This window comes from Gigantopelta aegis, chromosome 9 (genome assembly GCF_016097555.1).
Source record: "Gigantopelta aegis isolate Gae_Host chromosome 9, Gae_host_genome, whole genome shotgun sequence".
Classification (NCBI taxonomy): Eukaryota; Metazoa; Mollusca; class Gastropoda; order Neomphalida; family Peltospiridae; genus Gigantopelta; species Gigantopelta aegis.
In genome coordinates, this window is record NC_054707.1 from 56,823,964 (window position 1) to 56,850,404 (window position 26,441).

General features: G+C 36.0%; 1 protein-coding gene across 1 annotated transcript; it reads right to left on the reverse strand.

Annotated features, from left to right (window-relative positions):
• Positions 1-433: 433 nt before the first annotated feature.
• On the reverse strand, positions 434-21,179 carry LOC121380611 (SAP domain-containing ribonucleoprotein-like). The gene is made up of 10 exons (XM_041509510.1): positions 21,129-21,179; positions 15,846-15,972; positions 12,892-12,947; positions 11,441-11,523; positions 8,541-8,598; positions 7,160-7,230; positions 5,711-5,783; positions 4,290-4,361; positions 3,624-3,713; positions 434-1,380 (listed from the first exon to the last, which is right to left on the reverse strand). Exons 1-10 carry the CDS (start codon positions 21,171-21,173, stop codon positions 1,336-1,338), a joined length of 720 nt encoding a protein of 239 aa, XP_041365444.1. The 5' UTR covers positions 21,174-21,179; the 3' UTR covers positions 434-1,335.
• Positions 21,180-26,441: the final 5,262 nt, after the last annotated feature.

Consider the following 26,441-nt stretch of genomic DNA (forward strand, 5'->3'; position numbering starts at 1 on the left):
ACTGATTTTACTAAACTTGTATGGTTCATGCATTACTCTCACTCTTGCTCTGGCAATACATGAATCCTAACACTCGTTTTTCGTAAAATCAGTACCACACACAAGCTCATAAAATAATCTCTATTTATCAGCAGACTATTAATGTTGGTAATTTTGCAGAGAAAAGGTTTACAAAGCCTAAAACAATGTTAACTCATTTAAAACCAGTTTTCTAACAAGCAGTTATGGTTAAGCTGTTTCTGATTAAAAGATATTTCTTGTTTAAAATATCAGTGTCAGCATATCCAATGTGGAGATCTGCCATTATGCTATTTCTCGATCCAGCCAGTACACCACGACTGGTATATCAAAGGCTGTGGTATTTGCTATCGTGTCTGTGGGATGGTGCATACTAATGAAAAAATGTAGGTTTCCTCTCTAAGACTGTATGTCAGAATTATCAAATGTTTGACATCCAATAGCTGATGATTAATCAATGTACTTTAGTGGTGTCGTTAAACAAAACAAACAACCTTTTTATCATTTTGTTTTTTAATATAAATGTGTGTGTGTGTACTAAAAGCATTAGGAAGACCAGAACAACAGATACAGATGCCGGTACTGATACTTTAAACGGTACTGATACTTTAAACGTTTGTTTTGTTTAATAACACCACTAGACTTTACTGCTCACAAACACGTGACAATGACAGCAAACTCAGGACAGTCCCAGCGCTAGCTCTGGATGTGTAGAAAACTTTGCCATATTATCTATTAAACTCCAAAATCTACAGAAACCTACCATTATTTTCGAAAAATAGATTGCATGAAATTATTTCGTGAAATTAAAATAAAATTCGCCAGATGTGTTTAAAATTTGCAACTGGCACATTTAGCAAGTGCTAGAGCTAGCCTAAATCCCTTAATGTTAAATATTTCTGTAGATAGAATAAATACAAAACACAGTACGTTTCATCACTGGTAAATATATTGACTTTGTTAAGATCACGTCACAATATCTGAGATAAAACCAAAAAAAACATCCATGATGTACCATATTACCAGATAGTTGCTCACATGTAAAAGAGTGAATATCTAAAAATTCAAATTCAAATGAAATACACCTTTCAGACATCAGAAACACACTTCCAATGATAACACATTTCAATGTTTTCATGCCCTTCACACCAGTGATAAAACATTTCAGTGTTTTCATGCCCTTCACACCAGTGCTATAACATTTCAGTGTTTTCATGCCCTTCACACCAGTGATATAACATTTCAGTGTTTTCATGCCCTTCACTCATACACATGATGGAGTACATTATGATACACATGATACAGCAAGTGGTCAAATCATTTAGCCATCCCAAATCGTTCTGCCCGTTTTTGTTTTAGATCCTGAAAATACACACAAAAAACATACATTAATTTTATAATACTATTATTCAGCTACTGGAAAGGACAAGCATGGTTAACAACTCCTTAAAGGGACACGCCCTAGTTGTTGACCATTACACCGTTGTTTTTCGCTATTAAACCCATTTTCTCACAAATAAAATTGCACTTTACTTACTTTTATTATTTAGAATATACATTTCCATTCACCTGAAGTGTTTTTTTGGTAATCCTGGTGTTTGTAATACCACAAAATGCATTTTTCGTATTTCTTAAAAACACACACGTGTCTGAGAAAAAAACATTGAGCAGACAAGGTCTAATCTATTTTTAGAGGGGATCTTCCCGTTTCAACGTCACAGATGTTGGTATACCACGTGACCGTTACCATTTTGGTTCGGTTTGTTTTCTCGTGCACGGTTCACACAATCAACATCCGATTTGTTGTCGTTTGCTTGTCGTTCATTTGTGAGGTTTTTCTTCACAGTTCGTGAACATTTTCATTAACAATAAAGTTCAGACAAGTAAGTATCTCAATACAAAACATTACAAACCCTTAAAACCAATAATTTTGCTAAGTCTTACGATATCTGGAGAGGGGATACAACCTTGGGGGGTGGGGGTGGGGGGCACAAGCTATATTGTTACCTTTATTTAAATAGAGTAAGACAAAAAAAACCTTACATTTTCGTCCTGGAGAGGGGAAGTGCCTCCCCACCTCTGGTTCCTACAGACTGTACTACTACTACTACTACCGCTACTACCACTACCACTACCACTACTACAACAACAACAACAACAACTACTACCACTACCACTACTAACAATAATAAACGGTGCATCTAATTGCTAATAACAATAGGTTAGCCACTAGTACCCAGTGCCGAATAGCAAATGTAGGCTAATTGCGGTTTATATATAAAATTTATTATTTCAAACACTGTAGTATAGTCAACATGGTCAGTGACGGACTATCATTGTCGTCTTATTCCGATTCAAGTATCATGATTGCTGCAGCAGCCACTTCCTCAACAGAAGCACCCATGTTGGTAAAGTAACTTCCTGTTCCAAACTCATTCCTTTTGCTGTCCAGGACAGAACAGTTGCAACATGCCCAGGAGAGGTGACAGGAACGCACCCCAAGTCTGTGTGCACTCTGGGAAATTTGTCATGACATAGGCATTTCTGTGCTTCGAGTGACATCTACCGGTGACATCAGAATACTAACTTTCAAAATTATTTCAAGTAATTGGGTCACTGGGATTCCCATGGTATTTATCGATATAAAACCTGCTTTTTCACTCTATTTTATAAAAACATAATCTATGTGTGTTACAGGTTTGTAGATTAACCAAAATTAGAATTAATTTCCGTGGGCTGAAACTAGGGCATGCAGCTTTAAGGCCCACTTTTAAATGAACACAATTCCACTTGCAATCTATGATGTGGGTTTCCATGTGAACAAATGTGCTTTTTCATATCTGCACTTTCAAAATAGGTTACTAAAACAAAAATTGACATCATCAAAGTTTGTGTTTAAGCTGCTAGTAATACAACGTATTATGTTACAATGACATTACTGTGCTGAAAAACATGCACACACAAAAATTGCTCATCAATCAACTCGTTTCAACATGTGTCTGTTGTAACATGACTAACTCATCAAAGTTACCATTTCCTCTTTTTTTGGCTACAATTCTTTTTCAGCTAAACCCTTACTCCCATGATAAAACCAATCCCCAAATAGAGGAACCGGTTAAACTTACTTCATTAAGTCAGCACTATAATAGAAGAAGTTGTTGTTTTGTTTAACACCACCACTAGAGCACAATGATTTATTAATCATTGGCCATTGGATGATAGACCCATCCCCCAGTAGAGGAACTGGTTAAACTTACTTCATTAAGTCAGCACTATGATAGACACATCCCTAACAGAGGAACTGGTTAAACTTACTTCATTGAGTCAGCATGATAGACCAATCCCCCAATAGAGAAACTGGTTAAACTTACTTCACTGAGTCAGCACTATGATAGACCCATCCCTAATAGAGGAACTGGTTAAACTTACTTCACTGAGTCAGCACTATGATAGACCCATCCCTAATAGAGGAACTGGTTAAACTTACTTCATTGAGTCAGCACAATGATAGACACATCCCCCAATAGAGAAACTGGTTAAACTTACTTCATTGAGTCAGCACTATGATAGACCCATCCCCTAATAGAGGAAATGGTTAAACTTACTTCAGTTGATGTCTTCATGGTGTTCACCGATGCAGATGTTAGTACACCAAACCTCTCTTGTCTTTTGCTTAACTTCGTTTGTTCCTCAACCTATGATAAATATGGCCAAGTTAAGCACAACATATATCAGGGAGCTGATATTTGACAAGACGTGAAAACAATTGTCACTGGTGTCATAAAAGAACATGATGATTTTTACAGGTTCTTCACATTCTTTGAGAGACAAAACGTCATATTCTCAAACTCAAATCCACATTTATTATTAAATATTAAAAAGGAGAAGTGATTTGTCCTTTAAATTAGAAGTCTGGAGTTAAAGTTTGTTTTTGTTTAACAACACTACTAGACCACATTGATTTATTTACTATCGGCTATAGATGACAAACATTTGGTAAGTCTGACATATAGTCTTAGAGAGAAAACCTGCTACGTTTTCCAATTAGTAGCAGGGGATCTTTTATATGCACCATCCCACAGACAGGATAGCTCATACCACAATCATTGATATACCAGTCGTGGTGTACTGGCTGGAACGAGAAATAGTCCCACTGATGGTGATCTATCCTAGACCAACTGAAGGAACATTTGCGAGTCATTAAGAGAATGTTAAAGTAGACAGAGAAGACCATAGTAAACATTTCAGAAAAAAGCTAAAAGAAAACCAACCTTAGAAAGGGCTGGTGCGACTGTTGTGCCAAACCGTTCCGCTCGCTTCTTCAATCTCTCAATCTCTGCTGACTGGAAAGTAAATAAAAATTAAGACTTTCAAGATTCATGAAATATACCAAAACAACACTCCAATGTATTATACGGTTTAAGCATTCAGATAACTACCCACTTGGTTTCAACAATTTACTTCTGTCCCTGTATTTAAGTTGGAATTAATCAAGAGACATAGCTTATATAAACTAACGGTCTTTCCATCTTTCCCTGAAATAGTATACATTTTTATCAACTTAACATGTAAATTAATAGTCTTAAAACTGATTATTACTAAATTGCAAATCATGTATTTGTTAAACTTTACAAAATTACTATCAGTTTTCTATTCATTGCATCAGAGGAGAATTGTAAGGGGAAGTAACTCTGCACAAGTTAAAAGTTGTATGGGTCATTAACTTGTGTAACTCTATTGGGTACCAAACAAAGATAAATGAAGCAATGCACATAAATATACGAAAAAAAACCAAAACATTCTTGGAATAACTCAGGAGGTTCTCTTAATTAATGAGTAGAATATATACATGTACAATGTATGTATATCAGAATACATATACAAGATGTACGAAGCTGAATAGTTTTATTCACAAAGGACAACAGAAAATACGAATTTGATTACTTGTCACGAAGACTTAATAAAACAAGCATTATGAAAATACTGCTATTGTAATACATGTCCCCTACCAGTCGCAACATATTTTCATATCTCCCAAGTTCAAGGGCTATAACTCCCTTGTTTATTCTATATAAGTCAAATATCATCTGTAACAGAACATGATAAAGCTATACACAATATTTTAGCTCAATATCTTGAGGCATTGTGAAAAAAGTCCAAGGTTTGTTTTGTTTAACAACACCACTAGAGCACATTGATTTATTAATCATAGGCTATTGGGTGTCAAACATATGGTCATTTTGACACAGTCTTAGAGAGGAAACCCGCTACATTTTTCCATTAGCAGCAAGGGATCTTTTATATGCACCATCCCACCAACAGGATAGTACATACCACGGCCTTTGATATACCACTCGTGGTGCACTGGCTGGAAAGAGAAATGGTCCAATGGGCCCACTTACGGGGATCGATCCTAGTAAAAAAAAAAAATCCTTTAATCCAAGATCAAAAATGTGTAAATCATTATGAAAGTCAAACTTGATCTGTAACATGATAAAGCTATATATAAAATTTCAATATCTTGAGGCATGGTGAATAAAAAGTCCTGATATATGTAGGACAGAAAGAGAGAAAGACAGAAGAATGGAGATGAAACCTATATCCCCTCAGGTTCCACGAGTAGAGGACTAAAAAGCAAAATGATCATTAATATTGTTGACAGTGTAATCGAACCATATCTGAAACAACTTACACTCTTTTCTGGAGGTGAAGACAACTTGGTGGTACTTGTTTTAGTTGTGGTTGTTGTGGCTGGTATTCCAAACCTGGAATAACAATCATAAGTACTGGGTTTGTATACATCACATAATGTTATATACTACATAAAATAATAAGGTAAACTGTGAGCATCTTCTCTTTTCAAAAATACTTAATATGACCTCTCACTTTAATTAATTGTGTAACTCCCCCAAACAATCTACTGGTTCTGATTATTCCATCAGTCAAAGACTGGAATTCCCAACCATATCAAGGATATCTGGTTCTCATATGTGTACAAAATATATGATAAAATATTATATTGCATAACCATGACCAAATTACTGTTTTCCTAACAATAATTTTGTTTGTTTTGTTTTTCCAAAACATATTTTATCAAATGAAATGCTTACTAATCCTATACCAAATAGTATGACAGATTACCACAACGATGACCTAATATTTTACCAGTGGACAAATACATAAAATGAAAAAATAAAGAATTGTTTTATTTAACGACGCACTCAACACATTTTATTTACGGTTATATGGCGTCAAACATATGGTTATGGACCACATAGATAATGAGAGAGGAAACCCGCTGTCACCACTTCATGGGCTACTCTTTTCAATTAGCAGCAAGGGATCTTTTATATGCACTATCCCACAGACAGGGTAGTACATACCACGGCCTTTGATATACCAGTCGTGGTGCACTGGCTGGAATGATAAATAGCCAAATGGGCCCACCGACGGGGATCAATCCCAGACCGACCGAACCTCGAGCGAGCACTGTACCACTAGACTACGTCCCGCCCCTACATAAAATGAAGTAAACTCAAACATAACACAGCTCCATATGTACCTACAAATCAACTTTTAAAATACATTTAAGTTTCATAGAGAAGTAGAAAATGTATATCAGTCGATACTTTCTTTTAATATGAGTTGTTAGTGGTACTGATGAACTATTTCAGTCTCTGCCATGAGCAAAATCAAGGCAAGCTGAAGGTCACTCTCCTTAAATGCTGCTAGGCGAGCAGTCACATGAAGTTTCAAATGAAATATATTAAAATGTTTATTGCAAGGCGATCAATTTGCCACTCTCCTAAAACTAAGTGTGCAGGGAAGCTAGACTGACCACTCACTTTTCTCAGTGAAGAAATATATATATATATATAAATATACACAGATCTTTATAATACAGAAATATATATACAGAGAGATCAATCGATCTTTATAATACATATTGGAGGTACCATTTTTGAGCTTTTGTCATAACAAGTTGTGAAAATTATTATGACAAAATTATTATTTTGCTCTATTATTTGAAACAACAGCCAGTGACTAGGTCATTTTGAAATCCCAGCAGTCGACATATTGATGTAAAAAAAATATTTTCTTGTAAGAGACAACTTGATGAGATAGTGTAAAAACAAATAACCTCTCCGCCCTGGCTTTCTTCCTCGCATCCTCGGACATCATACCAAATCTTTCAGCACGTTTCTTCAGTCTCTGTGGGAGAAACAAACAAAACCAAAACTCAGTTCCTTGTTCTAAACCAGCAAACAATCAGAGAATCTACTGATACACATGTATAAATCAGGTCTCTGACAATTGTGACAACTATAGTTCCATTTGAGCATCACTCGCACAAGTCTAGTTTTACATGTCTAATCCATTTTACAGTCATGCTTTAAATTTAGGTCATTGTTTACATTGACATGATGTGCTATGCAAAAAAAAACAGAAGGGTTACCTGAATTTGCTTTTGCGTAACTCATAAATGGTCCATGCAGAGTTTAAATTCCCACAGACCGGGAAATATTCCATTGATTTCTGGTCATCCTAATCTTTGTAGTAGGATAATAAGGATTTTTGCCCAAACTCATTTTGTATGTCACAATTTATTGTTTTAAAACACCAAACAATATTAAAAACAATTGGGTCAAAGACAAGGCATAAAATTGGCTGGAAGTAAGAGACAACTGCCATTCTAACTACACAATATGCTTTCTGATAATCAATGGCACAAGCAGATTTTGATTTCCATCATAAAGCATTGTACAATTGTTCAAATTAAGTCATTAGTGACAACCATGTCAACATTAGGAAGACCAATACTACATTAGACATAAGCATATGAAACGTGTGGGGGAGGTGGGTGCAACTGTTCCTCTAGTACTGCAGCAAATCCTCAAATTCTGACAAAAAACAATAGCGCTATTCTGGCAAAATGAGTAGTCTACCAACAATATTAATTGTAATCCATGTAAAAATACACAGTGATTCGTTTGCAACCTATAATAGATTTTTGTAGCTGTTTGGTTGTAATGCTAATATTGAATAAATATAGTTATCCAGATTCATGCATTTTCGTTTATTCAGGCAAAAATTTGCATGTGCCCCCTCCCCCCATCACCTACAAAAAATGGGAGCCTATATGACTATGAAATTAGATATCATAAAAATAATAATTAAAGAACAAGATAATTAGTTTAAATTTACATAAAATTATAGTAAATATTAGATATCATAAAAAATTTTTTTTTTTAAACAAGATAATTAGTTTAAATTTACATAAAATTAGAGTAAAATTTATATCAGTATAAGCAGACTAAAACTGTTTTTTTCTTTTTTTCTAGTTACTTCAAGATTAAAACACTAGAAGTAGAGATTGCTTCCCTTTCCACAAAATGAATGTCGCGCCTTGAAAAGAAATATCAATATATATATATATCAATATAATGTCTTATATTTCAAAATGTTCTAGTTTTTATTAGTAAAATAAATAAAACTACCACGTGACAGGAACCAAAGTTTACCTCGGATTCTGGAACAGCTGAAATCACCACCTTTTTCGCACCTGACTCAACGGATGTACTGTTAGAACAAAACACAAACATAGTGATCACAACACCAATTATCATACTAATGTAAATATTAAATATAAAACCAATTATCAGTATTACACAAATGTAAATATTAATCATATAACACATTAATCATTAAACCAATTATTACACAAATGTAAATCTTAATCATATGATGTACCACTATTTTATAGTGGGATGGTACATACCATGCTCTTTTATGCAGCACTTCCCCACAGACAAGAAAGTACATACCATGGTCTCTGCTGCACCACCTTCCCCGAGGAAGGACGGTACATACCATGACCTACAGTTTGTAATAGGTAGAAAAGTACATATCCTCCACTTTCCCACAGACAGGATAGCACATACCATGGCCTCTGATGTAGCACTTTACCATCAGCAGAACAGTGTATTATATACAGTGGAACCTCGTTAGTCTGGACAGTATGGTTATTAAAAAAAAAACGTCCGGATTAAAAAATTTCCGGATTACTGAAATGTATGTGATGAGTAACCTCCCTTGATTCAAAAACAAACAAAAAACTACACTTTTGAATTTTAGAACCAAACAATTCTTCAACCAGTTTTGTTCTGTTGATCCGCCTCGTGGTGTGAATAAGTGCTATTTGCATGTCCGTGAGGCCAGTCTACTATTCAGTAGTGTACTGCCAGGTGCTTGTCTTAAAGTTAGAAAATGCGATTAAATAAAATGAATACTGTTTAAGACATGTTGCATTGTTGATACTAAATGTTTGATTACTAGCGACAACAAGTTTTCAATTTTATTAGTCGTGTTTTGTCGTACCGGTTAATGTTGTAAATCTAGGCCACGTGGTCGAGTTCACTTCCACGAAGTGGGTACGTTGTTGAGGAATGCACATTGTTTCTCACTTGTATACATGTACAATCATTATTAGTTTAAAGTTTCTACGTTTACAGATTATATTTTAAACATATTAAATGGCAAAATTATAGTTCATTTCTGCTATATCTACTGATATAATATAAACGTCAACATGTTACATCCCTCCGTCCCTAGCACAGAAATACAACTTCCTCAAAACCAGCGTGAAACTGAATGAGCAATGTTCCACTTGTGAAAGAGTCGCAAGCCAGTGTTTTGATAGCAATAACATATAAAGACGTTTCCTTTGTCTTTATTTTGGGTGACTGGCAATACTCTTGAGTTGGACACCAAAACAATTATGAACAGTATTCAGTAATAAATCATACAGGTAAGTTAGGAGGGTAGTTACAAAACGAGGTCATGGGGTACCGTAGAGTATGATCAATAGTTACCCACTTTTAAAAATAAAATATTCTTCTTTTTTCCATAAAATAAAACAGCCAGTCTGGTCATAGATCAAAGAAATTATATTTTAAAAAACAACAAACACTTGTGCTCTATCCGACTAACACTAAATAAACAGGTGAATAGTTAAATAAACTGCGGTGTGAAACCCCGTGCAGCCATTTTATCTCTGTCGATTCCTTGAGCGTTAATTGCCTTAATTGGTGGATTACTTTTATGTTCAATCAGCGGCGACCGGTCAAACAAAGCAATTTGCCTTTACTTTTTACATTTGGTTCAGAATTATGACCGTCCGGTTCCGGAAGCTGAATATCTGGATTAATGAATAACTTTACTGAGTGGTCGTTTCGTTTTGCAAAAAAAACGTCCGTAAGGTGAGGATTCCGAACTATTGGAGTCCGGACTAACGAGGTTCCACTGTACTACAACGAAGTGATTAAGTAATGGCTATCACAAGGAGATGTGTGACCTCTAGCTCAACAGGCTAGTCTGGCCCGTCTTATTGCACTTCATAATCATCATGGAAATGTTCACATGGCGATGTGCAGATGCACACCTTTGGGCAGGGTTAGCTCTGGCACTCTCCATATTCGTCAATCATGAATTTCAAAAATTGGCAAATTTCATTTTAATTTGGAGAAATAATTTCATGTAATAATTTATATTTTGTTACAATATTACTGGGTTTCTACAATTTTTTAAGCTTAATAGATAATTTGGCAAAATGTTCTTCTGACCCAGAGCTAGTCCTGTTGGGTCATACCCCGATTCACCACTCCTATGGCTACAGCCACCTTATTTATGGTTAAAAGACACCTAACCATCTCTACAGTCTGTAAACAGCTTCCCAGTGTACGGGTATGGACCAGTGACAGATTGTACCATCATGTGATATATAAAACATCTGCATGTGCATTGTGTGACACAGGTGTCTTGGATGGCTGTGTTTGGGCCAAATTAACTATGTTCTTGTTCAATTTAATGTACTTATAGATGTGTTATTGATAAAATAAGTCTACATATATGGTTGGAAAGATAATTTATAACAAAAAAAGCTACAGCAACCCCCCCCCCCCAACCCCCCCCACATTAATTTGATTAATATTTTGTGGGTAGTATAGTTGCAAGTGATATACTTCTGTTTTTATATGTATTTGTGACAAGCAACATGTACAAATTAATCAATCCCACACATAACTATTCCATAATTAACTAAAAAATACAAGAATAGCATAAACTGTGGCTTCTGTAACTACACTAGGCTAAAAATGGAAAGTATACAGAATATACATGACATATCCATCAAAACCACACACAAGGCTTTGTTAATGTGGAGACATAATTAAAATTCAACTGTGATAATAAAATATTATTGAGCTTTTCTTTAATGAAATAAAATCATTTGGTTATAATGTTTTATGAGCATGTAAATTGAGATATAACCTTTTAATTTCAAAAGAAAAATTAACAATACTTTCAAGAATTATGCAGCTTTGATAAGTACTGCGCCTTTAAAGTTTAATCTGACGGTGATTACCTTTCACTAAAGCAAATTTTTTTAATAGGAGGTTCAGCAGATTCTTGAATAGCAGGTTTCTTGTCATCTTTTATAAGATCATCCTGAAAAAAATAAAATAAATAAACAATAAATAGAAAGGATCCTGCATACATGTACATAAATTTGCAACCGATACACTGAAAAAATATCGAAAGTTGAAACATCTTTTAATTGGTAGGCAGTATGACAATTTTCAGCAACTACTGCACAACAACAAATTGAAACAAAATGCTACAGAGCATGACAGTGAGAGTACTGTTAAACAAATACAGTTTTTCTGATGTAAACTGGCTAAAAGCTTGCAAGAATGTTGAAAAGCTTCTATGAACAAACACAGTTTTTCTGACATAGACTACATGTAAACTGAAAACCAGATAGAAGGTTGAAAAGCTCAGTTGACAAAAGCAAGCTAACAAAACAAGCATTCAATGGATACTGCTAAAGCAATTTAATTTCATTTCAACTTATTTTCGCGCTTATATCCAAATAAGGTTTAAGCACGCTGTCCTGGGTGCATACCTCACCTATGTGGACTGTCTGTCCAGGACAGTGGGTTAGTTTTTAATTGTTAGTGAGAGAGAAGAGGGTGTAGTGGCCTTACACCTACCGAGTCGTTAAAACTGGGTGGGAGCCGGTACCGGGCTGCAAACCTTGTACCTACCAGCCTTATATCCGATGGCTTAACCACAACTGGTACTAAAGCAATACATGTCCTCTATTTGGCACCTAAGTTCAAGGGCCATAACTTTTTCACAAATGGATAAATTCCATTTTTGTGACAGTTATGGCTCTTGAATAAATTCCCATGAAAGTGAACTTGATTTAGCCATAAATATTAAAAGTAGGTAAATTGCCATGAAAGTCAAACTTAATCTGTAACAGTATATGATAAAGCTATACACAAACTATTTCAGCTTAATATATTGAGGCATTGTGAAAAAGAAAGTTTGGAAAACTATATGTGGATGGGACAGACAGATAGACAGACAGACAGAAAGGAGGACACAGACGAAACCTATAGTCCCCTACAGTTGGATCGGTAGTGGACTAATAAAACAAAAAGTTACAATGCTGGCTTCTAGAATTTTTATAAAATCCACTAGCAATGGGATCAGTGATTTTATAAATTGACAGCCACGATTAAAAATTCACTAGCACTACTTTACTTTAAGTTAATACAATATTACTAAATAATAGTAATAATCAGATATGTCACCTAAAGAGGGAGATAGAGCTTAAAACACTAACATTGGGGATTGACTTGGGGTCAGGATATTCATATTTACAAAATAAGACTTTACTGCAACATTTGACTTTTTTCACTAGCTGTCAGGCATGGCAATATTAGTTATTTACTAGCCCAACATTGAATATCACTAGCTATGGTAGTGTGGCTACCATAATCCAGAAGCTTTGGTTGAACAAGTTACCTCAAGACTTGCATCCAGAGTGTCGTCCAAATTAATGTCCTCTGTAATGGACAAATCTGTACGAAGAAAAATCAAATATAACTATTAATAACTGTTTGTACTAAAAATCTAAATCATTACCACTAGAAACAGCTTAAACATCCTTCATTATTCAACTAAATATTCACATACATAATATATATACTGTACATTTATAATATTGATAAATTAGTAATAAAACAAACACTGAAAATAATGACTGGCAGACAAAAATAAATTATCTTGAGAAATGTCCATGAAGTGTATATATAAAAGTGGGATTGCACAGAACAAAATATTTATCCATGTATGTATCAAGAAAAGTACAACGTTCAGTACTGGTTATTTCAAATTAAATGTACAGGTATGATACTATCACATCTTGTAGGTCTGAGGAGATGTAGCTTGTCAGAAACTGAAAACAAGAGATGTACACAGCGCTGTAAGTATCATATGTACAGTACATGTAGTTTAAACAAGAATAATGAGAGTACTCCTAAAGCAATACAGGGATGTGCCTAGAAAAATTTAGGTGCCTGGCAAAATTCGAAGGTCCGTCCAATAAATTTAGGAGGGCTAAATGCATGCACCCCATTGACGTTTTTTTTACATTGCAGATGCTCTTGTCCGTCTTTTGGGTTATTTTTAATTAGCTTTTCTAATTTATATTTATATCTCAGGTTTAGATTATTTAGCAAATATATGAGCTGCTAAATGAAAAGATATAACATCCCAGAAAAAGCAGAAAGTACTGTGTTGGTATTTACAAAGGCTGAAAGGCAATAACTTACTACTTGGTGCCAATCAGTTAACAGTTGAATAAAGTGTATTAAACTTTAAGGTGTCTGTTTTTCTTTTCTGACCAAATGGAAAATCTTCCAATTTAGGACCCTCAATTACAATTCTCATAATTGAGTCTAAAGTCGTTTCTGTCATTCTGTTGCGAAGAATTGTTTTTATCAGTTTCATTTGGGAGAAATCTCTTTCACAGTCTGCTGTATGTGGTGGTAGAACCATGTAAATCTCTGCAAGAAATGCCATAATTGGATAGACAAGTTTTAAGCCTTTGTTGGCAACTAGATCATGAACATCTGAAGCAGTTTTTGAATGCATGTGGTCACTATGTATTGTTTAAAATCACCCCACTCCTGAACTGCATTTGCCTCTTCATAACCACAAGATCTCTGGATTAGTGTTTTTATGTGACTAATTGCATAGTCATCTGCATTTCCATCGAATGTATTTTTCCATTTATCAACATCTTTGACAGTTCCCGTAACACTAACCGGTGACATATCGATACAGGTATATTGGACACTTTCCCTCAAAACGGATGACGTAGTTTCATTGCCGACAATAGACCTTGTAGGCTCAGCTATCTTTTCACATTCACTATTATAATTTTATTTGCCACTTTTCTAGAAGTATTTTAGTAAAGACATGGTTGATATTTTTCACTGTGTCGTCTGCTAGTAGTATTAGTCATGTCGCAAAGAGAAAATGTATTTAGCGTTTGATTGGATGATATATTCTATAGTAGCCAATGAATAAATAAGACAGATGAAGCATAAGACATATCAGTCGCTATTCTCCGTTGGAGTGTTTTTCCACCGCTGACGAGAATGGCCGAATGATTACGAATGTCTTCGGTGCCGAGATATGTGTGCTAACGTTGGCAAACTATTGGACTGGTTCCTGAAGTGGCCGTTTGGTTTATCATGTAGCGCAAAAAAACAGTCTAGCGAGCTTTTTTGTTTTTCGACTGTACTAAGCTTGCTAGACTGATTTTCTGTCTGCAGTTAAAATTATATTAATACAGTTGTAATGCTAATAGTAATAGTGTAATTGTGACCGTGCGTCAATAAAAAGGCTAAAGAAGAGAAACAAATGTTTAGTAAAATATTCATAGAAATTTTTGCATATTATTTAAATAACTAAGTTTAGGGTTATTTTTCTGACAAAATATTAGTGCCGGGCAAAAAGTCCAATTTTTTTAATTGCCCAGCGTGGCCGCATTCCTGCAATATATATGTTCCCTACCTGGCTCAAAAACATTTCTTATCTCCTAAGTTCAAGGGCCGTAACTGTGAAAAATAAGTAAATGGCCATGAAAGTCAAACTTGATCTGTAACAGTACGTGATAAAGCAGGGGTCATAGGTTGAAAGACCAAGCAAATTCAAAGACTTTCAATGACTTTTACACAGCGGTCAAAGACAATAGAATGCGATAAAAATACTAAAAAAGTTCATTTACGTTGCTGTCCATGCATCATGACAGATTAAACTTTGTAACTGGAAAATATCAAATGCATGCAGCTGTAAAAAAATATCATCATTGCTTTGGCTCTGATTTGTGGGAATTTAACGACTTTTCAAGACTTTTATTACAATTCAAAAACTTTCAATGACCTAAAAAAAAAAAATTCAAATTCTAAGACTTTCAAGGAACTCTGCAAAGCTATACACAAAATTTCAGCACAATATTTTGAGGTATTACAAAAAAAAAAAAGTCCAGAAAATAAATTATCATAGATCTCCTATATTCAAGGGCCATAACTCTGTCACAAAGTGTAATTCACCACGAAAAGTCAAACTTGATCTGTATCAGCAGATGGTAAAGCTATACACAAAATTTAAGGTCAATAGCAGACATTGCAAAACAAACAAAATGTACAGAATTTCGTTTTAGTATATCCTAAGTTAAAGGGCCATAACTCTGTCACAAATGGGTAATTTGCTATGAAACATTGTAAGTAAAACTTGCTGTGGAACAATAGATGGTAATGCTGTACACAAAATTTAAAACAGACATTTAAAACAGACAGTCAGGAGAACAGAGATGAAAGCTATAGTTTCCACTGGTTGGACCGGTAGAGGACTAATAAGAGCGTATGTATATACTATATAGAAGAACGTATGATTTTGCCAACAGTTACCTGCACCTAGTGTGCCTGGTGCTGCCCCTGATCCAGTGAGGAACTGCTGTAGACGTTCTACAAGTTGAGGCTTCGTTCCCGCTACATGCAGTCCCCTTTCCTTCAGAGCTTTCTTCAGATCAGTAACCTGATAGCCAATACAAATTTAATATCAATTAAATCCAGATAAGAAACACTGTCACTAAGCTGCAGACACTAATTCTAGAATTAAAAAATTGAAGAAGTAACTCTGAACGCACTTCCAAGATAAAACGGGAGATGTTTGATATTAGGCAAACTAAACATTTATCAATATATTTTGTAATGATTCATGTTGCACCTTCATTCAGACACATTCTGAATTATACACTTGGTTGAAATCACATTTTGTTATTAATCAAATACTACTGGTTCTGGTAATACAATAAAGAAAATAAAAATATATATTCATCTGCATGTTTATATTATAATCATACAGGACTTTTTTTTCCCTTAGAATTACACCACAATCATAAACATGATTTAGTATAAATATTTGGGGATTCAGTCTCATAATCTTAAGCTTCTGACTCAAAATTTGTGATTTGCAGAAGCACGGAATCTAGCTTGAGTGTCCTCTAGCTCTGTCTTGTTCATATGTCAGGGCTAGAGATGACTCTACATCATAACATATGCAATAGATCCAAATGGTTGCCAGCTACTGTATATAAAGTTTTAAAAGATTTCCTATTTAATCTGATGACACAGACCTTTAGTTTGATTATTCTGGAGTCAAATCGAGTTCGCCATGTGAATATATGAAAAAAGAAAGAAATGTTTTATTTAACGACACACTCAACACATTTTATTTATGGTTATATGGCGTCAAACACATGGTTAAGGACCACACAGATTTTAAGAGGAAACCCACTGTCGCCACTACATGGGCTACTCTTTCCGATTAGCAGCACAGGATCTTTTATTCGCGCTTCCCACATGCAGGATAGCACAAACCATGGCCTTTGTTGAACCAGTTATGGATCACTGGTCAGTACAAGTGGTTTACACCTACCCATTGAGCCTTGCGGAGCACTCACTCAGGGTTTGGAGTCGGTATCTGGATTAAAAATCCCATGCCTCGACTGGGATCCAAACCCAGTACCTACCAGCCTGTAGACCGATGGCCTAACCACTACGCCACCAAGGCCAGTGTGACCATATGAATGATATTGCTACATGTACGCATGTTGATCATGTCATGTGTTCACACAATTTCATAATAAATGTCATCACAAGAAAGTACATTTCGGTTTTGTTTCGCATAGGGGTTTCGGGTGTGTTCGTGTAGCGTTGGTACTGGTTAACAATGTAAGTTTAATGTCATGATTTGACTCAAAAATAATCAAACTAAAGGTCTGTGGCATCAGATTTAGGAAAATAATTTTAATTTTAGACACAGTAACTGGCAACCATTTGGTTGTCCACTTTAGCGTATCTATTACATAGTAGGGCTAGCTCTGGTACTCACTTGGTGAATTTAATTTTAATTTGGCGAAATAATTTCATGAAATAAATGATAATTTATTAGAAAATAACTGGCGAAATTTTCTGTTAACCCAGAGCTAGCTCCAACCCAATATATAAACAAGGCAGGGCTAGGGGACACTCAAGCTACACAGAACGGCGAGCTACATTCACAGACTATAGGAGATGACCGAAAATAGGTTGAATGGAACTCTTCTGCGTGAATTCTACTTCCGTGGACCATCACTACACTATTCAAAACAATAAAATAAACACATGCACATAAGCCTAACCCTGACCACACCAGCATGATAGTCTAGTGCAAAATATAATCAAATAAATATTAGAATTATGTTTTAATTTTCTGATTGAAAATGTGTTCATAAAGTGCTGATTTCGCTGTAAAATAATAGTGTACTTGAAATGGTTCATCAAAATATATATATAAGCCCTTAGCCGCAACCCTAGTCCATCCCATCTTCTTACAAAAATGTTTTTGGTAAATAACTTTCAGTTTGGTTTGACCTAAGAAGAAAAGAAAAACTGTTTTGGAAATAACAAAAAAAACCCAACTATTTGTGTGAACAATTTAGAAAACAATCTGCTAAGAAATAAATAACTTGTACTGAATTACATAGTAGGCCCTATGAAAACAGGCATTCTCCGTGGGAAGGACTATAAATAAGTAGACGACCATATTTCATTTAGGCATTACATGTCATTTGTTGGAGATCATTTTATGTATAATCATATGAATAAAGTCTGTAAAATTAACACAAATAATAATAAACATACAAATATAATATACTACTTTTGTGGGATTTTTGTAACAGTACACTAAAATGAAGTTATTCCTATTTTATATGAATATATATATTTACTTATTCATTTTAGAACATTCTCACTTACCCTTATTATAAAACAATTATCTATAAATAGTGAGAGCTACAATATAGGTGGGTCAATCCAGAGGAATGAAGAGTTGATGTATTATGTAATTCACTGTAGGGACTTGGGGGAGGGGATGTGCCCCCTCCATAGGATGAAAATGTATGGGGGTTTTTCTCTTTTTTACTCTATATAAATAAAGATAAAAATATGGCTTGTGCCCCGCCCCCACAACAGGCTGTGATCCCACAAGAGATTATGCCCCCGTAATCCAGAAATCATTCATACGGGCCAGTAATTGTAACTGATCTGCAAATATTTTACATGATGTTTGAAGTAAATAATTTCTTTGAGGATTATATAAGGCGCAGGATAGTTGAAAATGTGTCTCGTACTCTATTTGTGTATACATGTAGTAAATTTTTGTTCTAAAAATAGTATGATCCCCACACACACGCAATACTTCATATGCCACAGTGTAACCCATCCCCCACTGCTTGCATAAATCCCTCACGCCTGACACACAAACATATGCATGTAACGTACAGGGCGGGTAAAGCACTCCCCTATTGCACAGTCGGTCTAGCTTTGATCCCTGTCGGTGAGCCAATTGGGCTATTTCTAGTCCCAGCCAGTGCAACACGACTGGTATATCAAAGGCTGTAGTATGTGCTATCCTGTCTGTGGGATGGTGCATATAAAAGATCCCTTGCTGCTAATGTAAAAAATGTAGCACGTTTCCTCTAAGATTTATATAAAAATTACCAAATGTTTGACATCCAATAGTCGATGATTATTAAATCAATGTGCTCTAGAGGTACTATTAAACAAAACAAACTTTAAATATGTAGCGTACTCATGTTTCAAATGTTATACTTTTGTTCTGAAATCAAGTTTGGTAGCAGTTTTGTAACATGGGATGCCGAAAAATCAGTTGCTAGATTAGCGGATGATAAAAAAAAAAAAAAAAAAAAAAAAATTGAAATGTGTCAATAAAACAAGTAAAAGCTCTAGTCGTCAACTAATAAGGAATTATTATCGAACTAACAGTGTTTTGATATCGGCCGTCACATACATGTAGCTATGAGTGAAATAATAACTATTCACAATAGCCGATATCAAAACACCGACAAATATGCATTAGTTTGGTTGTATTTCGATTAATTGATGACTTTTAGTTTTATAGACAATTTCAAACAAATTTGGGGATTTTTTTTTATCATCCACTAATTGAGCAACATTGAGTGAAATGGGTAGGCCCTGAAGTTTTTTGTAGAATTCGAAAGTTGTTGGGGGATTTTTTCACATTTGACGGTGCACACGTGATTTTTTTGCATTCAGAATAATTCTGGCATTTTTGCATATATTATGTTCAGAAAATTTATACGACCGAAATACATGGTGCGCACTAAAGCTAAATCATTAAATGTTCAATGTGGCATGTTAACGACACGGCAGGGCTAGAAATGAAAAAAAAAATCTACATGCACTATTAAAATTCTGCATGCACTAAAAATAAGGCAACTTCGTGTTTTTTTTTTATACGAAGCTATTCGGAATTATTCGGCAATACCTAGATATTTATTTATTAACAGTACCGGAACGTTATACAACTGCGTTTATTACAGATTCTTGATCAAATTTGAAAATTTCACCCAACGTAAACGCCTTACAGAATCTATAACAGGCCTATTACAAAAACATACGAATATTTGTGTTTTGTATTAAGCAAGTTATCAACTTTTTTACGCAATACACAGTACTTGAAAAATATTAGCATGCACCGCGTGCACCCAGTTTTAAAAGTTACATGCACACGCAAAAATCAGCATGCACCGGTGCATGTACTAACAGTGTAACACTGCATTTCGAGCCCTGCACGGGTTATGCCTAACAATAGACATTGGAAGTAGAATTTGGCACTACGCTTGCGCAGTAATATACTAATAAGCCAAAGAGTTCGCTTTTCAAGGGAGCTAACCTATTTTCAGTCATCTCCTATAAACTATATTTCTTAGAGTAACCATGAACCAGCCTGTTAATGGGATATGGTTTTTGCACACAAGCATTGTAATGTACAATCGATTTGATGAAATAATGTTTGACCATGTTGACTTTATTGTCAAAATCAATCAACACATGTTAATATTCATGTCATTTTCTGTTGTGAAGAGATTAAATGCATGTCATAGTCTAATGTAAACTTACATTCTTCAGCTACTCTCCAGGCACACAAGCATTGTAATGTACAATCGATTTGATGAAATAATGTTTGACCATGTTGACTTTATTGTCAAAATCAATCAACACATGTTAATATTCATGTCATTTTTGTGTTGTGAAGAGATTAAATGCATGTCATAGTCTAATGTAAACTTACATTCTTCAGCTACTCTCCAGGGCCCATATTTTCGAAGCCATCTTAGCGTTACGAAATCGTAAAACCATCGTAGGTTGTGACGTCACTACAACACACGCCATAGTGACGTCATAGCTTACAATGATTTTACAATTTCGTAGGCTAAGATAGCTTCGAAAATATGGGCCACGGCCCGTAGCATGGACATGGTGGACATTATGGGGGAAAGAGTTCGACCCGTACCCCTCTATATCAAAGGCTCTAATGACTAACCCTAACTCTATACCTAAAACTACAGTAACCATTGCAAGGGGCAAGATTATTCGGGCTACACTTTTCGTAAGTTTTCCCAATCCCAGATCACAGAATCGTAACAATGTGACTGTCAATGATTATGATACATCATACATGCCGGTTTCCGAGTCACAGTTTGTTATTACACAAATCGTCTGATGCCACTAACATATAATGGACATTAATTTATCGCTACATATATTAACCATATATGTACCGTGAATTAAACATTAATAACATTATTATAACAACAAAATTACTTTTAGTTTAGCTACACTTTCCGAATTCAGTGATGTGTCATCCATTTTGAAGATTTCGTTTTGTAATTTCCTATTTCACGAGTGCGGTGCGCTCTTTATTACGCTTGTCACGGTGTAAAAGAAACAAAAAAGAAGGGTTTTTAAAAAAAAAATCAATAATTTCAGTTTGGCTTGGGGTAAAAAGAAAAGAAAAGGTGCTTTGGAAACAAAAGAAAAAACGTTCTATAATGCACGTGCAATATTTAAATTATGTCTTCTTCTTACGGAGTTTGAAATTAATGAAGCAGGATATCTAAACTTGAGATAAACATTTTCACGTGCTACATCCACCGATGGGTGGGTTTATTATGTGGGCAGATGTGTTACATACACTTGTAGGACATTTTTGAATTGTTCACTTTGAAACCCTATGGTCGAACCATGCGCCCATATTTTCACATGACTTATGGCGAATTTGGTATCCACCCTTAGAATGCTAAGTTTTTGGAATGCATTGATAGCAGGAACGTCAGGTACAGTATCAACTATATTATATTTTGCCCCAATTAAACGAAAATGCCCAAATCTTGATTACAACATTTATTCATATTTGCATTACTACCAAACAACTATATAGGTTGCAAACGAATCACTACGCATTTGTACATGGAATACAAGTAATTTTAAGTGTAGAATGACGAAATACATGGTAAAAAGGTCTCGGGTAAGCATATTTTCTGCCCTATTTTTAGGTTTTGCTCCAGCACTGGACGGGGGGGGGGGGGGGGGGGGTAGTTGCCAGCCTGTCTCGTAGGTGCTAACAACTTTAACCCCAAAATTCAAATGGTTGACTTTCATTAATAAAACTCTGAACACATTTGGATTGGGTAGTTATTGGTTATATAATTATAGAATGAATGAATGAATGAATGAATGAATGAATGAATGTTTAACGACACCCCAGCACGAAAAATACATCGGCTATTGGGTGTCAAACTATGGTAATGCAAATAAATAAAGTGATGATCAACATCGATATAAAAATTCAAGACTTAAACAAAAATAGTGTAAAGAACTGTGCAAAAACACAAATATCACAGAATTTTATGGATACTGAATTTTACTCAAAACTTCAATTTTGTGCTGTATTGGCCATTCTCAAAGAGAATGTTACACCCCTGCACCACGGTGAGGTTACAGCACACGCAGGGGATATAATTATAGAAAGTCACAAATGTAAAAAGACCAATACTAGCAGTGTATTGAAAACTCGCACTTGATGACCATCTACCCTGTCTGGGAGTCGTTCTATGGGGGAGAAAAGGTGGTGTGATATTAAAAAAAAAGAAGAGGTATGATTAATTGGGTGAACGCCAGAGGACAACGTTTTACATATCAAAACTGCAAGACGGTCAAATACATCTAGACTACGTCCTCTATGCAACACTAATTTAAATATGTCATGGATTTTATTATCTTTTTTCTTCTCCTCCCACACACAACCCCCATTTTGACAATGAAATATAGTGGCAAATACTGCCGTACTCGGTGCACTAGGCCAAATATATTAAATCAAATGAAAACAATTATTTTATGGGCATAACTACATGCATGTCAGTGGAGGAACTAAGGGGGAGTCCCATGCCTCCACCCCCACCCCAATTTTGCGACAGTTATATTTTCTTATAAAAATTTTTACGTTGGAGAATCATAGGTATCCATTCGAGAACGCTTACATGTCATTGGGGCCCTCCTGAATGGATTTTATGGATCCGCCACTGCATGTACGCAATGTACTCAAATTATGAATAGGACTGCCAATGTGTCTGCTTATACTCAATGATACGCAGACTAGTTATTTGAGACCCCCCCCCCCCCCACACACACACACACATACAAAGACTGAAACTTGAAACACATTTTAAGTCTACAAACAAACAAACAAACAAACAGACTTTATTTAATTATTTATTTATTTATATTTCCAAGTAGATATAAATATGATACCAAAGAATATGAAGTAACATAACGTCATCAGGACTCAGAAATGGCTTATATTTAAGATATAAAAGTGGTTATCAGCAGACACAATAGTCCACCCATACATTTACACTGTGAATTGAATCTAATAATACAAACTCCTTAGGCCTAATGATATGATATTACAAAGTGGCAATCAGGATAATAAAAAATATTGTCAGATTCAGCTGTATTGTCTCCGAGGAAAGTGAATGTCCAAGATAATGTCAACGATTTCCATCTAATGTAATACAATATATACCTGCCTCTGTGGTGTCGTGATTAAGCCATCGGACATAAGGCTGGTAGGTACTGGGTTCGCCGTCCGTTACCGGCTCCCACCTACAGCGAGTTTTAACGACGCAATGCAGGTGTAAGATTACTACTTCTCACTAACCACTATCTCTCAAATCACTCTCACTAACCACTATCTCTCTGTCCTGAATAGACAGTCAAGATAGCTGAGGGTGTGTGCCCAGGACAGCGTATTTGAAACTTAATTGTATATAAGCACGAAAATAGGTTGAAATAAAATGAGACACACACAACCACACACTCACACACACACACACACACACACACACACACACACATACAAACACACACACACATACAAACACACACACACACACATACACACACATACAAACACACACACACACAAACACACACACACACATACAAACACACACACACACACACAAACACACACACACACACACATACACACACACACACACACAAATACACACACATACACACACACACATACACACACACATACACAAGTCCACAAACAAACAAACTTTTATTTATTTATTATTTTCAAGTAGTTTTGAATTTCTCTATATGTTGTTCGAGTTATCCAAGGTTTTGATAGACACACATGGCCAGCACATCAACAAAAGGTGCAATATATCAAAGATGTTAAAAGGTGGATGTTGTGTCAAAGGTAATCCTTACTGCCGTACAAACTTGCCATAAAATTAAACAAAATTGATTGTTTTGGGCTAGCCTAGTTTAGAGGGCAATCTATACTAAGTTGGAAAGTGCCAAAAACACGTAAATGTTTATAATTTGGGCCGGAATAACACACGCATACATTTCTACATATGACATGGAGAATGACTGAGATGTATAAACTCTTACAACCTGTGAACACTAGAACATTGTCTAGCTGCCAATTGGAATAATATCGGGGGAAATATTTCTATTGAGCATATTTTGCCATATATAGATAAGGCAAGTAGAATACTAGTTTCTCGTCTTTGCCCTCTATTCATTCATGGTTAGTGTTTGCTTAGTAACTCACAGAGACTTATATATGATAGCTGTGAAACAGAATTGGACAATATGTTCTAGAAATGCTTAAATATTTAAAACATTCTGGAGACAACAGCTTAAAAAAAAAGAAGCCAACTTTGCTTTGATGTAACGTACCACTTTTTTTTTTCTGTTAGCTACAATTGCTGACGTGCGTCACGTAAGAAGAATTAAGCATTCACTATATTAACACTCAGTAGGCGGAGCATTTTCAAGTGTCCGGTAATAAAATGCACTAAAAATGACGATAAGACATGTAATGTTGCATCTAGACACAACGTAGACCGTCGACGATTTCCGTTGATAGCGGAAACACACGAGTTATATTGAGGGTCTGCAGTTAGGCCTAAATTTAAAAAAAAAAATAAATAAAAAAAAATAAAAAAAAAATAAGTGTTTCCGGAAAACCTACTCTACCTATTATATGTATTATTAGTGGTAATTTATGGGGGTGGATAAAATGAAATGAAATGAATGAATGAATGAATGAATGAATGAACGAATAGATGGCGATGACGAGAAACTAGTAATCTGCTTGCCTCATTTATATGGTAAGTTTGCAATATCTACAGTATCCTAACCAGACACGAGCGACACGAACAATACGAGCGATTATTTTAGAAATCATTGATTTCAATCGACGTATTTACCGGCCTCGGTGGCGTCGTGCTTAGGCCATTGGTCTACAGGCTGGTAGGTACTGGGTTCGGATCCCAGTCGAGGCATGGGATTTTTAATCCAGATACTGACTTCAAACCCTGAGTGAGCGCCCTGCAAGGCTCAGTGGGTAGATGTAAACCACTTGCACCGACCAGTGATCCATAACTGGTTCAACAAAGGCCATGGTTTGTGTTATCCTGCCTGTGGGAAGCGCAAATAAAAGATCCCTTGCTGCTAATCGGAAAGAGTAGCCCATGTCGTGGCGACAGCGGGTTTCCTCTCAAAATCTGTGTGGTCCTTGACCATATGTCTGACGCCATATAACCGTAAAATAAAATGTGTTGAGTGCGTCGTTAAATAAAACATTTCTTTCTTTCTTTCTTTTCAATCGACGTATCCTAACCGCACGCCGTAAAGGAACACTCCTCGGATTGGGTACGATAGCAGTCTTAGCAGACTCTGGGAATAGAGGTCCTCTGAAAGTCATCCTACTTGTTGGCGGATGCAGGGTGTATCCCAGTGGTAAAGCGCTCGCCTGATGCGCGGGCGGTGTAGGTGGGCCCATCGGGCTATTTCTTCACAGCTGGTGTAACAAAGACCGTGGTATGCACTATTATGTCTGTGGGATGCTGCAGTAAAATATCCCTTGCTGCCCATCGAAAAGAGTAGCCCACTGCGTGGCGGCAGCGGATTTCCTCTCTCTTTATCTCTCATTATGTTCGACGCCAAATAAGGCCAAACAAAATAAGATTCTGGTCTCTGGTTAGCGCGCGCGTCGATTTTGATCATCGTGTGTCAAATTAAAAAAAATATATATATATACTCTTCAAAAGAAGAAACGCAAAACCACATTGTCGTAACATTTGGAGAATTGATTTAATTATTGAATGGTGAGTCCGATAATTACCAAATGTTGCAGGATTGTTCACAATTAACTCTAGTCCATTGTGAGTAAGTGATAGGACACACCACCAAGGTCAAGGTCATCTGGAGTCAATACCGGGTGTGGCCTCCGCGTGTGTTGACAACTGCCTGGCACCGCCTGCCCATTGAAGCAACCAGAGTACGGATGACGTCCCGGGGGATGGTGGCCCACTCGGCCTGCAAGGCTGCTGCCAGCTCGGGCAGGGTCTGGGGCTGTGGTTGTCGCTGTCGGAGGCGTCGGTCCAACTCGTCCCATAGATGCTCAATTGGGTTCAAATCCGGTGATATCGATGGCCAAGGAAGGACATTAATGTTGTTGTTCTGTAGGAAAGCCGTTGTGAGACGTGCTGTGTGAGGCCTGGCGTTGTCATGTTGGAACACTGCGTTGGCGTTGGCCATAACTGGAAC

Excerpts from the sequence above, each read along its gene's own strand:
- LOC121380611 (XM_041509510.1), bottom strand. The coding sequence starts at position 21,173 with ATGGATGACACATCACTGAATTCGGAAAGTGTAGCTAAACTAAAA. Across the intron at positions 7,231-8,540 it reads CAGCTGTTCCAGAATCCGAG|AGACTGAAGAAACGTGCTGA; the intron begins GTAAACTTTGGT and ends TTTCTCCCACAG. Across the intron at positions 4,362-5,710 it reads CTTCACCTCCAGAAAAGAGT|TCAGCAGAGATTGAGAGATT; the intron begins GTAAGTTGTTTC and ends TTTACTTTCCAG.